Below are 12,395 nucleotides of genomic sequence, written 5' to 3'. Positions count from 1 at the left end.
TAGAGATAGCATAGGTCTGGATTATGACATAAAAATGCTGCATATTTGGCACTAACTTCGCACAGTTTTCAATGAATGACCATTTAATTCAATAACCTTGCCCTTAGTTACCTCCCTGCTCGTAAGTTCCAGAAATTGCCTCCATGTCTTTTTGTGCAGCGTCTAAGGCAGGAGGTGGTGGTTTCAGCTTTCAACCGAGCTCAAATGAGTCATTCTGCCAAGCTGCTCAAGAACATCTGATACAAACATGTTAACAGAAACATGGTTTTTGACAGTCCCATTCGATTTCTTGGTCAATGAATCTGAGTAACATAGGCTTGAGTTCAAATGCATATGAATCAAACTAATCATACCAGGTTTATCAACGAATTATAACGACTGCTTCTATACCATATACAAATGCAGTGCAACACTATTGAAGGTTAAACGTGTAGAATTGATACAGAGGAGATTTTCTTCTTCTTTTGGTAAAATTTTGTTCACGTTTAATTACACCTACTTGAATAGTAGCTATGAAAGTCTATGGTTAATTACAGTGTAATTTTGGAACCTTGTTTTCCTTCCTTTCCATTGATCCTTCTGATTAAAAAAATCATCATCGACATGGATTCAGGAAATATACCTTTGGTACTTGAATCAGCCATGATTTCAAATTATGTCCCTAAACCTCTGGACGGGGAGCTCTTGGCTGAATCCTTCCCAGATTGTAAAAGCACGTCATGATTGATTGATGCCAATTGTGACAAATTCTGCAATACAATAACCTTTTAAGAGAAACGAGCTCATTTGTTTTATAAAGGAACCAATCACTATTAAATTTCTTTTTCAGGATACCAATCACTATCAAATGTGTGAGTGCATTTACTTCTGTAGAGAGAGATTGAGTGGCATACCTTGAAAGAGAAATTTATCAATGAGAGATTAAGAGGAGAGGAAGCAAACTCCGCTAGGTCACCACATTCATCCATCTGAATCAGAGGAAATAAGAGATGATCAGGACAGAAATACACAGCAGAGATGTAGGATAGGGTAGAACCGCCACATGCATGCAGCAGCGGACTACGAGCTTGTGTCCAAATTGAAAAAACATTCTATGTTCTACAAAACCTTCTGACATAAAGGATGAACATTGCAGCCAGTTTCTCGATGTACCGTGCTGCAACATTATACGACTTAAAGCTCCTCCGCTAGAAGTCATGCACTATTATTTTATATGCAAACTCAAGCTCAATAAAGACACAGCCTTTAACCACTAAATGGGGTTGGCTACAAAGATCAAATTTCATCATTGTGCTCTATTTAAGATCAAATTCTATAGGTAAAAGTAAAACTCTTGCATTCTAAAATTAGGATCCTCAGTGGCATCATTCAAAACTATAATTCTGGATAGAAACTAAATCTGAGTATGCCTGCCAACAAGTCCATCTCTCTGTAAGTAACCTAAAACTGTACCTCAATCCCGGAATTCGAGTCTGAGTCGCAAGGGTCAGTATCAGAACTACTACAAGCATTCTCATCAGGAAATCCACTGGAAATTTGAGTAAAACGTGATACGAAATAGCTGGTGTCATCTGCACTGTCAGGGTGTGGCACAAAGGCAGCCTACAAAAAGTTAACGTTCACCTGTTAATATTAAAACTTCATCAAAGGCAAATCAACATTTTCTCTTATTCTCCTGACTTTGTCCCCTTTTCCTCTCTCAACGAGTGAACAGAGTACTCTTGCTGTTATGTAAAGGACATATACATACATAGAAAAGTAGAAAGACATCTATAAAAGTTAAATAGTGGAAGGACTTTTACTATTTAGGCAGACAATAGAAGAAATCACTGTATCAATACACATAGAAGTCTTTAAGCATACAAAGTTAAATCAATGGGCCATGGTTAAAGCAGCCCAACAGAATAAGATGAAAAAACCCCCAAAACTTAACTGATATTATTGAGCAATAGAAAGCCATCATCCAATAAAAAATATAACAGGCATTGCACCTAGGATTAACACAAAATTTAACTATCAACCATTTTGCTAGAGGCAAGAATAGAATGAAAGCTGTGGATTCATACCTTTTGCAATGCAAGACTATCCCAGTTAACTCCACTGAAGAAAGCGTGTGCTTTTACCTGTAAGATGGTCCCACTTAATGAAAAAAGCCAATTAAATTACATAAACATGTATGTTCTATCAAGTTTTAATAGTGAATGGAAGGTATATTTTGCTTTTCCAATGAAAAGTTAGAAAGTGAAGCAAAACCTCAGTTGATCCATTTGCTCCTAACCGCTGATTGGGATCATGTATAAGAAACCTGTAAGAAATGCTTCAGTACTGAACAAGTTGTTCTGAATAAATTTTTCCTTTCACATGATTAGGTCAATAAAAACCTAAAAATCAAAACCAAAAACCAACCTGTTGATTAAATCTTGAGCCTCATAGGACATCTCACTAGGCACAGATGGCCATGGAATTTTTCTGTTCAAAATGTTGTCAAAAATTATCTGCAAAGCCATGACAAAAATGACAAACGCATGAAGCAGAGCAGTTCCTAGTCAGCCAACGTTTTTACAGAGAATTATGCTAATAAGAAGTAATCCAAATAGGAATCAGTTCAGGAGATGAAAAGGGTATGTAAACCAGTTCACAGAGAACCTAACACTTAAAACGAGACATGGTAGTTACAAATCATATATTGTGCCGGTTAACAATTGAAGGATGAAACAAGTTCAATCAACTAAAATTTCATCCCTCATACGACATTTCTCTAAGAGATTAATTTGATAAATAGAGTTACTACCCAGTTCAATGAGAACAAAGAGAACACAACAACCAGTGAAGGAATTGGTAATGTTGCACAAATTATAAAACTTAGTGGCAGGCTATTATTTCCATATCAATCAATTATGGTGCAAGAAAGCGATTATGATTGAGACAGCTATCTGCAGTTATAAAACAAACCTTAGCCATGGCTTTGCAACAATATTAGGTCTTTTATATGTGTTTCCTTCTCAAGATTTAATCTAAATATCAGAAACCTTTTTGTTTTGGGCAGTAAAATCACGTTTACATAGTTCGAGGGGCAGCTAAAGAATTAAAAGAGAACCAACATCAACATGAAGATCTTATAGACACAAGATTCTTCATGACCATAGAACACAAATAATAATTTTGATTCCTTAATCAAAGTTACATATTACTTCAGTAATGATGAGGATACAATTGAATGAAGAGAATACTTGAAGAAGATACAAACCTCAGGACATTCAGCAGTGAAAGGTGGAATTCCTGTTATGAACTCAAACAAGATTATCCCCACTGACCACCAGTCTGCAGCATAACCTGCATGAATGCCAATGTGGCAAATATTAAATGCCTGGTCTAGTTAGGACCTGAATAAACCTGACCTCAGGTTAAATCCAAACCATGCTCGGTTCCAAGAAGAATTTCAGGCGCCAGGTAGTCAGGTGTGCCAACTGCCGAGTGTCGACTTCTATCATCTGTTTGTTGAGTTTGTAGATTACAAGCATCTAATGAAGTGGTTCCACTTGTCTCAGGTCCAGATAAATCAATTGTGTTGTTTATGAGGCCAATTTTTGATAGCCCAAAGTCTGTAAGCTGGTAACATAAGCAATAATTAGCTTGTTATCATTACAATAACATAAGGTTAATGCAGATGTGCAGAATGAGTAAGCCAAACCAGTAATCAAATGCTTCTTGATCAGCCATATAATTCACTTATACATCAAATAAAGACAATTAGTGTTCATACAGCAGACCTTAATGTGACCATCATGTGCAATCAGTATGTTGTCTGGTTTCAAGTCACGATGCACAATTCCAAGGGAATGGAGATACTCTAAAGCAAGAACCTGAAAAATGGATATGTTTAACAAAATTCAGACAATTATTAAATTGGATATGCATAATACACAATGAGTTTGTACAAACCAGTTCTGCAATATATGTACGAGCTACTTCTTCCTCAAGGCATCCGACTTTTCTGAGCAAAGAGTACAGATCACCACCATTGAGATATTCCATAACCAAATACAGGTTATCTCTACAGGTGAATGAATAAAAGAATCGAACCTGAAATGATGCACACACATCTTTTTATTCAACTAGCATCGTTCTAAGACAATAAGAAAATTAAGAGTTACAACGTCAACCATCTTTGTCAAACAGTATAAAATAACAAGGATAAGCAGGTTCAACATGAAAGAGAAATTACATGATTCAGGCTCAGCCACAAGGTAAACTTAAAAAAATATACTAAATGCATTTTATTAAAATTGAAGTAAAGAATGTCATAGCTCAAAGCATGCTAAAATTAGCTATTACCACAAAAGGGTTCCGGACTGCTATGAGTATATTCCTCTCTGCTAATATACGCTCAATATCATTTTTACGTATCATATCCAATTTCTTGAGAACCTGCAAAGCAGCAAAATTGCATTCAGTTAAGAACTAAAACCAAGATAATTTTTTTTAAAAAAAAGACTCAAATTACAATTAATTAGTTGAATGCTTTACATGAAAATCAAAAGCTTGAAACTTATAACGAAACTTATTGCTAGTCTGTTCAGCCAGAAGGAATCATAATGTTGAACTCAAATGGGTGAGCAAAGACTCCAAATATTTACTACTAGAATAAACAATTAAGCAACCACTTCGTTCTGTCACTATCAGTGTTTACAAACTGAAACAAGTATTCTTCTGCATCCATATGTAGCCTGCATTTATCTTGTCATACACATGTTTATTTGAAACTAATCTAAGACTTTGTAGATACTTGTAGAAAAGAGGACAGGACTGGATGTTCACTTTATTTTCTGTTGGTATAAAGTAACAAAAAGGAATTTTTACCTTTATTGCAAACAAGTCACCCGTTGTCCTTTTGCGGGCAAGAAAAACTTTGCCAAAGGCACCTCTGCTAATAGGTTTGATGATCTCAAAGTCATCAATGGTTGTCCTCTCTTTATGGGACATATTGAAAGGAGTTGACATTGTATTACTTTGAGATGCAGTATCCGATAGAAGTCTAGAGTTTTCCCTTTGTTCACTGCAACTCATTGGACTTTTTTTATCTGTTACTTCACAAGCAAGTATATATTTTTCCCTGCATGAGTAGTTAAGAAACATGAATGATTCATTGAGTTGAGATATGTCTCACAAATATTACTCTCTAACACTGAACTACCTCAGAAGTTTTTCTATCCTGCCTCCAAAAGTGTCTATTACAAGAGCTTTAAGCTTACTATGCCGTAAAACATCCTGCAAGTCTTGCATGCATGCAAGCAAGAACTCATGAGACCCTTCTTTGGACAAGTCTGTGCCTGCTACACAACGGGCAATATCTGATAGGTCAACCATCTGCCAGAAACAATTCAAACGACTTAAACTCATGCATAACATTACACTTTCACATTACAAGAATTGCATTACATGCAAGATGGAAGCTCATTGCAAACATAAAAAGAATATATCAGAAAAATAATTGAAAGAGCATATTTAATTACACACATGCATCTAATAAAAGCATATTCATATTATCATAAAATTAAAAAATATATATACAGATTATTGTGATCCATTCAGAAAATATTAGAATAGTAAATACCTCTTGGGAGTTTGACAAACTAGGTCTTTAATTGGGTGAATATATAATGGAGTGATCCTACTTAACAGAGCTACACAACAAATGCATTAGATCTATAAGAGTCAAGAGGGCTTCATTTAGCATTTGAGCAAAACATTATGAATTTTTTTTGCACCAAGAATGCAGGGATGAGAATGAAAAATACAAATATCTGAGATCCTCTGGTTCAACAAACCTGTTGCACATCCTCTAGTTCAGAAGGATTATTACGCTCCAACCAAAAAGAATCAAAGTGACTTGCTCTTGGGGTATTAGTAGAGGATACTGAGGTCATGCTACCAGTTGACGATGATGCTCCATAGTTGCCAAGCCTCAATCCTAAATGGCCCTTAAAGTCAATAGAGGTTAGATGAGAATCTTCTATACAGGCAGTGTCCATATCATGTATGTCCTCAAACATTCCTTCAACACCCTTGTTTCGCCACTCACTTATCTTGGGAGAATAACCTTCAGATGCGACCACAGAGCTCAGATTTTGCATTCTTGAATTCTCAGGGCTTCCAATGGAACTCAAATTCCATGACTCTATAATCTGTTCCAATATTTCTGCAAGCTTTACAAGGCGTTCATCTACATCTATACAATTTAATGCGCATTTATCTGCATATGCACATATATAAGAATGAGATTCTAAATGAGAAATTGGAACAGCTTCCTCACATATCCTACAGATTACTGAGTCAGATCCATCTAGTGTTCGTCCAGGCTCAATAAGTGAACCATCAAAATTAGGGTTGTGCTCATGAAGTGAACCACAACAGGAAGTATTCACTGAATTTCCTACAACACTGCCATCAGCTTGACAAAAGTGTTGCTCCTGAGAAATTAAATCAGAACGGGTTTTCTGTGTAGGTGAAATTTTCTCAGGAATAGTGGAATAGTTTTCGGAAGTTACATCACTCCGTCCAGCTGGCTCCATAGAACTGTTCCAAGTTGGCTCAGGGAAAGAAGACACTTTATTTTGTCCCTTCAATTTGTGTTCACCACCAGCCCTCTGATATACAGCATTAGCTGAATGAGAATCAGCAACTGCAGGAGTGGGAACCCAACTCATTTCAACAGCAGGAATGCTTTCTAAACATTTCTTAAATTTATTAAGAGATTTCTCATCAATCGGCTCTTTCTCTTTCTGAAACTGTAATAACCTTGTGCAGCGTGTCAAAATAAAAAGCATGCGTGTGCACAGCCACTTCACTAATACCGTTTGACATTGTTGTCTTTTTTCAGTCAAATTTTGAACTATTGTTTCACACTCAAGACGAAACTCAGACGGGGTCATTTCAACACATTGTTGAGCAACAATCAGAAGATCCACTGCCATTTTGCGACCCTCTGGAGATGAGGACTCGATGGTATCAAGAAGATCCATCACATCGCCTGCAAAAGTAGCCAGCTCTGCATTCACCACCTCTTTAGCAGCATCAAATCTTGAATTTAATGAACCCAATAGTTCCTGAAGATCAATTCATAAAAAGAGAAAGACAAAGTAAAAGAAACCATTAGGAGCCATTGGAGCAAAGCTTCATAAACACAAGCACTGCCTTCTTCATTAAGATGGCCTAATGTTATAGTATTATTTTTCATGCAGAATTGCACTAACAGTGATCCAGATAATCTAAAGTGACCCTATTTTTTTAAATCACATTGGTAGAGTAAGAATGCCTCCAGAAGACAAGCTTAATACACCAAAATATTCTTGCCTAAACCAAATGTGCCAAAAAATAAATAAACAGCTTAAAGAAACAAATATGAGAATCAAGCTGTTATTTGAACATGCAATATCAATGAGGCCTCTGGAGGAAAGAGAGAACTACTTCATGCTAAATAATACCCACAAAAGCTTCATTTGATGCATAGATTGTTAAAATTTTCAAAATTTATTGCAAAATCCATTAGTTCTTTTAATTTTTCCCTCTCAAGAAGTAATTGAAAAGCAGGTTATTAACCAAGTTCTTTCTTCATTAATAGCAGCAAGGTACCTTTAAGTCCTTGTAACTGTGGGCACGAGGATGGGCAGATGGAATACCACCCTTGGGCCCTAATTCATGCGAAAAACTCTTTAGCCCTTTTGACACTATGCTAGACTGTGCACTCTCTGCTGAAGATTGCTTTCCATCCAACCTATTTTCCATGTAGCCAACTTTAGCTCTTGTAAGTTCCTCTTTGTCACGTGTCTTAACATCTGAGCTACCAGCCTGGCAATTTAGCAGCAAGGTTTCTTAGGCAGATTTAATGTGACAAGAGTATCATGAAACTAATCTGTAAGCCAATGTTAGAGCAAAACCAGCATAGTTTAAATGTCACCTCAATATTTGTAACAGTATTGAAGGCTTGAGTAGAATTCCTTGAAATATATGATGAAAACCACTGTGCTATCTTCTTTCCTTTTTGTTCCACTGCAAATATGAAACCAGAAAGAGCAACAAATAAACATTACTTTTTATTTATTAGAAAACAGGGAATGGTAAAACAGAGACTCAAGACAAGTATAAGATAACGAAAGATAATGAACTGGAAATAGCAAAATTCCAAGTCACTAGGAAACCAAGCCTAAGAACTAATGGCACAGTGAAAAACAAGGACAACTTCGTTAAAGTTGCAGGAATCCTTTTTAGACTCGTATTTTAAGAGCTGAAAAAGGTTGCTTTGCATTCGTAATGGAGGGGACTTTGATGAACTCACTGGATATAACTATTTCCTTGTGACATGATTTAAATAACTATTCAATTGTCTATGGATGACAATCTTCCTTTTCATCATATGGTTATGTTTCAGCATCAGCATGTTGAATCTATAACGAGGCAAAACATATTGATTCAAAAGGTGTCGATAGTGAGAGTCCTAATCTCGTTTTCATGCTTAGTCATCCTTAAGGTCTAGTATGTTTTTAACGCGTTTGATATATCATCAGTACATATTCAAGAATTCGAGTTTTTTTTTCCTCCATGTTTTCTCAGCAAACAAACAGAGCCTCAACAGAGACGTATATAAACTAAAATTCATAGAAAAACACACACACACAAAAAAAAAAAAAAGAAGATGGAATTCAAACCTTCTTTAGAGAAACCGTATGTTTTTCCTTGTCCTTGAGCAACAGACTTCTGTTTCTGCTTCAAAGGAGGCTTCGAAGTCCTTGACTCGTTCAACTCTCCCAGCTTCGAACTCGGTTGTTCCTTCAAAGAAACTCGCGGCGTTTTGATCCGATTCAATCCGGAGGGAATCCCGACTTCCGACGGCAAAACGTTGTCATTTCGTCTCGTATTAGCCATCAATCACAAAATCTAAAACTAAAACCCTAGCACTCGAGCTTTCTTCAGACTACAGAAGCAGTTCGTAAACAAAACAAGCCAAAAAAAAAAAATCAAGGTAAAAGAAAAATAAATACTAACAAAATCGAAACCAATGGTACTAAATAAAGAGAACTGGAAAATCATAAAGAGAAAGAAAAAAAATTTAAAAGGAATAGGAAAAGTTCAACAAAATTGGAGCTCCTGAAAGTGTATAGTTAGCGAAAGGAGGGAGTCGTTATTTCTCGCGTGGTTGTTCGTTTTAGTTGAGAGAAAGAGCCAGCAAAAGTTTTGTGATATGTGGAGCGGGGTTCGGTTACAATGACGGTTGATATTTTTTTTTTTTTTTTTAAAAATAATAATAAAATAAAACAAAAATGGCGGTTGGTTTATCAATCTGAAGACGAAAAAGAAACGTTTTTGGATAAAGCCTCGTTTTTCTAATTGATAAGGATTTTGACTTGGATTTTTTTTTCGTATTTAAATGTCTTTTTTTAATTATTATCAAAATTAAAATAAAATTTTTTATTTTTATGTATTTTATATTAAAACGTGAAATTTTTTTATATTATAGATGTTTAATTTAATTTTAAAAAAATAAAAAAATCATTAAAAATAAATTTATAAATATAAAAAATAAGAATATTAAGTGTGCTTAAAAAATAAACAAATTTAGCCTCCAAAACCATAGTTGAAAACACCAAAACTTTTAATTTTAGTTAGAAATTTAGATGTCAATATTCTAATATAAGTTTGATATTATCTTATTATTGTATTAATTTTAAGTAAAAAGTCAAAATCAAAACTCCAAGTCCTCTCACAATTTTAATGTAATGGTACTATATTTTTAATTTAATTGACCCGTTAGGTCCACAGGCATTATTGTTTAATGCAGGTTAAATTACAAATTAGTATTTTTATTCTCATTATAGAAATGAATATTACATAACCAAAGATTAGAAAGATGAAACTTTTCAATTTAGTCCTCGGAACAAAAGACACAGGCACATCATCTGCAGTTCAAAGCTAAGGACAAATGATAGGAGAGAACAGGCAGCATTTTGAACCTCTATTTCAAAAAGGATAATGCTTGAAATTTTTGGCATTTATTCTTTGTTTATGTCACTAAAGATTAAAATTACAACATGGCAGGGTTCAAATGGCTTCATAATATCTTATGACAGCCAAAGGACAATCTAAAAGAAACTCCCCCTGCCCTCCCTGAAGGAGAAGCTGAGCACAACTGGTTTTAAAAAGCTAACTGTTGTCATCCACAACTTGGCTGTTCACAAATAAACTCTCCCTTCTTTTAGAGAAGCCGGTAGATTCCAGGGCTGAACCCCTAAATTTTAGCTCTGGGCCGGATCTGTAGTTGGGATCGACAGAAGCAGGTCGAGAGCTGGGATCAGCAGCATTTGGCCTGAAAGAACTGGGAGCTCCAGCTGGATATCGAGTAGGAGATGCATACCTTCGACCTCTAAGGCCACTGTTCCTCAAGTCAATATCAGCAGCACCTCTTGAAGATGAATCTATAAAAGACCTGTCTCCTGCGCTTGATACTAGTGGAGGCCCATTTGCAGCTGACGTGGAGCTAAAAGGGTCATCTGGTCCCCATGATGTAAGTGCTTCTTTCTTCTTTGCAAAGAATTGCCATGCCCCAAACAGGAAAAGTATGAAAAACAGAACGGGGCTAGTCCATAGCATCATATTGGACTCCCCTTTCAAAATGGGAAGGTTAGAGCGATACATACCCACATACTCCCCTCCAAGGCCAAGAACGACAAGCTTTTCCCGATCACTGGCGATTACGGGCATCACCTGTCTTCTCTCATTATTTATATCCATCCCTCGGTAAGTTAAAAAAGATGACCTGATCTCATCCAAACCGGCAGAGAAAAGAAGTCGTGGCGCACCAGCCCTAACATAATGCAGGGTAGAAACATTATACACAAAAACCTTTTCTTGATCAACTATAAGCAAATATCCCTTAATAGCCTGAAAGGCAACAGGCTCACGCATTTCCAACTTTTTCTTGGACCTAACCCTGCACTTGAAGTTCATAATATCCCCCAACAGCAAAACATGAATCAAATCACCATCTGATGTACAACCATATGCTTTAGACCGCTCTGTGGGATCAAAGACATAGTTCCGAGCAAGAGAATGATTCAACCCTTCACATTCTGATTCTTTTATTTTCATGCTTCGCAAATCCAGTGACCCAGCACCAGTCTCTGTCAAGAATAAAAGCCTTTGCTTCAAGAACACAAGCGGCCTACTTGTTGGCATGGCAGAACCATAAAGTGATCCATTTTCTCTAAAAACCCTGATTTTCCCGCTAAGATCCGTAGACAAAATATACCTCATTCTTCCGACATAATGAACTTCCAATGTAGTTATTGGCAACCCATCTTCCCCACTGTCAGCAGCCACAAATTTACCAACAGTTTCCATTACAGGTGAACCTGAGTCTTCTCCATTTAATCCTTCATAAATTCTATGCACCATGATCACACCGTCTTGATGTCCTGTAACAACAACACTCTCATTCTTGTAAACGGACATGTATGAAACCATTGCCATAATTGGCGAGTCACACCTGGTATAAAACTCCGCCACAACATCCCCATTTCTTAAAAACACATAAACCCTTCCTCTGTCATCCCCAGTGGCAACATACTTGCTAAGCCCCTCGTAATCACGAAAGGGCAAAACGTTTATACATGTTGCATCAGAATCTAACTTCACAGCTGACATGAATTGAAACCTCTCAGACCAAAAGGGACTGAACTTAGTAACTGAAACAGCCCTCCCTCTTTCCCCATCTCTAACTTCAATCTCTTGAATGGTTGCTTTTCCATCATGTTTTCGCTGGCTAATTTCATCTTTCTTTCCAAAACCTGATCTTGAACTCTCAAGACTATGCCTGTCATCAACTTTTGAAGACTCTGATAATTTCGATTCTAATCTAGAAACTACTTCACTAAGATTTCTTACTAATTCTTCAAGCTTATGTAATAAAACTTCCTGGTGATTAGAATCACGAGAACTCTTAGTTTCGGGAATCGGATCATGTCCATGCTCGTTTTGGATTGAGACGAAGTTAGAGTTCACGAAAACTACCGAAAGTGGTGGAGAAGTAAAAATGAAAAGAAAAAAGACGAGAAGAAACTTGCCTTGGAGGGGATTTGCCATTAGAAGGAAGAAGCTTGAAACTCTTTTCGATTCAATGTTTTGCCATTATAAATCAAACCCTGTCTGAATTGCAGATCTTAGTTGTGTTTTTCGGATCTGGTTTGGAGAATTTCGGCTGGAATCTATGTTAGATTTGATGAATCTGATGTTGGGAAAGATTGGAGAGAAAAGGAAGCGAAGGACACAACGGTTCTAACGTTTTGACTTGGGTTTGTCCTACGTACGACGAGTTAGGGCAAGAAGTTCGAATTTCCAGGCCA

At 36.5% G+C, this 12,395-nt stretch overlaps 2 protein-coding genes across 5 annotated transcripts; both read right to left on the bottom strand.

The window, feature by feature from the left end:
- Positions 1–40: 40 nt before the first annotated feature.
- LOC110416179 (Protein kinase superfamily protein) lies at positions 41–9,247 on the bottom strand. Of its 4 annotated transcripts, none has more exons than XM_021428060.2 (18): positions 8,706–9,245; positions 7,958–8,049; positions 7,633–7,848; positions 5,829–7,106; positions 5,195–5,367; positions 4,861–5,113; positions 4,336–4,428; positions 3,943–4,083; positions 3,771–3,863; positions 3,417–3,609; positions 3,248–3,333; positions 2,407–2,495; positions 2,254–2,305; positions 2,067–2,123; positions 1,453–1,602; positions 894–968; positions 623–749; positions 41–236 (listed from the first exon to the last, which is right to left on the bottom strand). In XM_021428060.2, exons 1-17 carry the CDS (start codon positions 8,920–8,922, stop codon positions 654–656), a joined length of 3,354 nt encoding a protein of 1,117 aa, XP_021283735.1. In that variant the 5' UTR covers positions 8,923–9,245; the 3' UTR covers positions 41–236; positions 623–653. The 4 variants fall into 4 exon arrangements, with proteins under 4 accessions (XP_021283735.1, XP_021283736.1, XP_021283734.1 ...); XM_021428061.2 differs by having other exon boundaries at positions 41–222; XM_021428059.2 differs by lacking the exon at positions 41–236 and having other exon boundaries at positions 247–749.
- Positions 9,248–10,012: 765 nt separating this feature from the next.
- Positions 10,013–12,350, bottom strand: LOC110416182 (putative membrane protein At1g75140). The gene has a single exon (XM_021428065.2). The coding sequence runs from the start codon at positions 12,133–12,135 to the stop codon at positions 10,198–10,200; it is 1,938 nt and encodes a 645-aa protein (XP_021283740.1). The 5' UTR covers positions 12,136–12,350; the 3' UTR covers positions 10,013–10,197.
- Between the last annotated feature and the right edge of the window lie 45 nt (positions 12,351–12,395).

The sequence above is a fragment of the Theobroma umbraticum genome, unplaced genomic scaffold (genome assembly GCF_002168275.2).
Source record: "Theobroma umbraticum cultivar Fairchild unplaced genomic scaffold, ASM216827v3 scaffold_51.0, whole genome shotgun sequence".
In the NCBI taxonomy this organism is placed as follows: domain Eukaryota; kingdom Viridiplantae; phylum Streptophyta; class Magnoliopsida; order Malvales; family Malvaceae; genus Theobroma; species Theobroma umbraticum.
This window is presented reverse-complemented; position numbering and strand designations above follow the sequence as displayed.

Coding starts and splice junctions, on each gene's coding strand:
- LOC110416179 (XM_021428060.2), bottom strand. CDS start 8,922: ATGGCTAATACGAGACGAAATGACAACGTTTTGCCGTCGGAAGTCGGG. Junction 2,124..2,253: donor GAGCAAATGGATCAACTGAG/GTTTTGCTTCAC, acceptor ACCATCTTACAG/GTAAAAGCACACGCTTTCTT. Junction 1,603..2,066: donor ATAGTCTTGCATTGCAAAAG/GTATGAATCCAC, acceptor AACTTTTTGTAG/GCTGCCTTTGTGCCACACCC.
- LOC110416182 (XM_021428065.2), bottom strand. CDS start 12,135: ATGGCAAATCCCCTCCAAGGCAAGTTTCTTCTCGTCTTTTTTCTTTTC.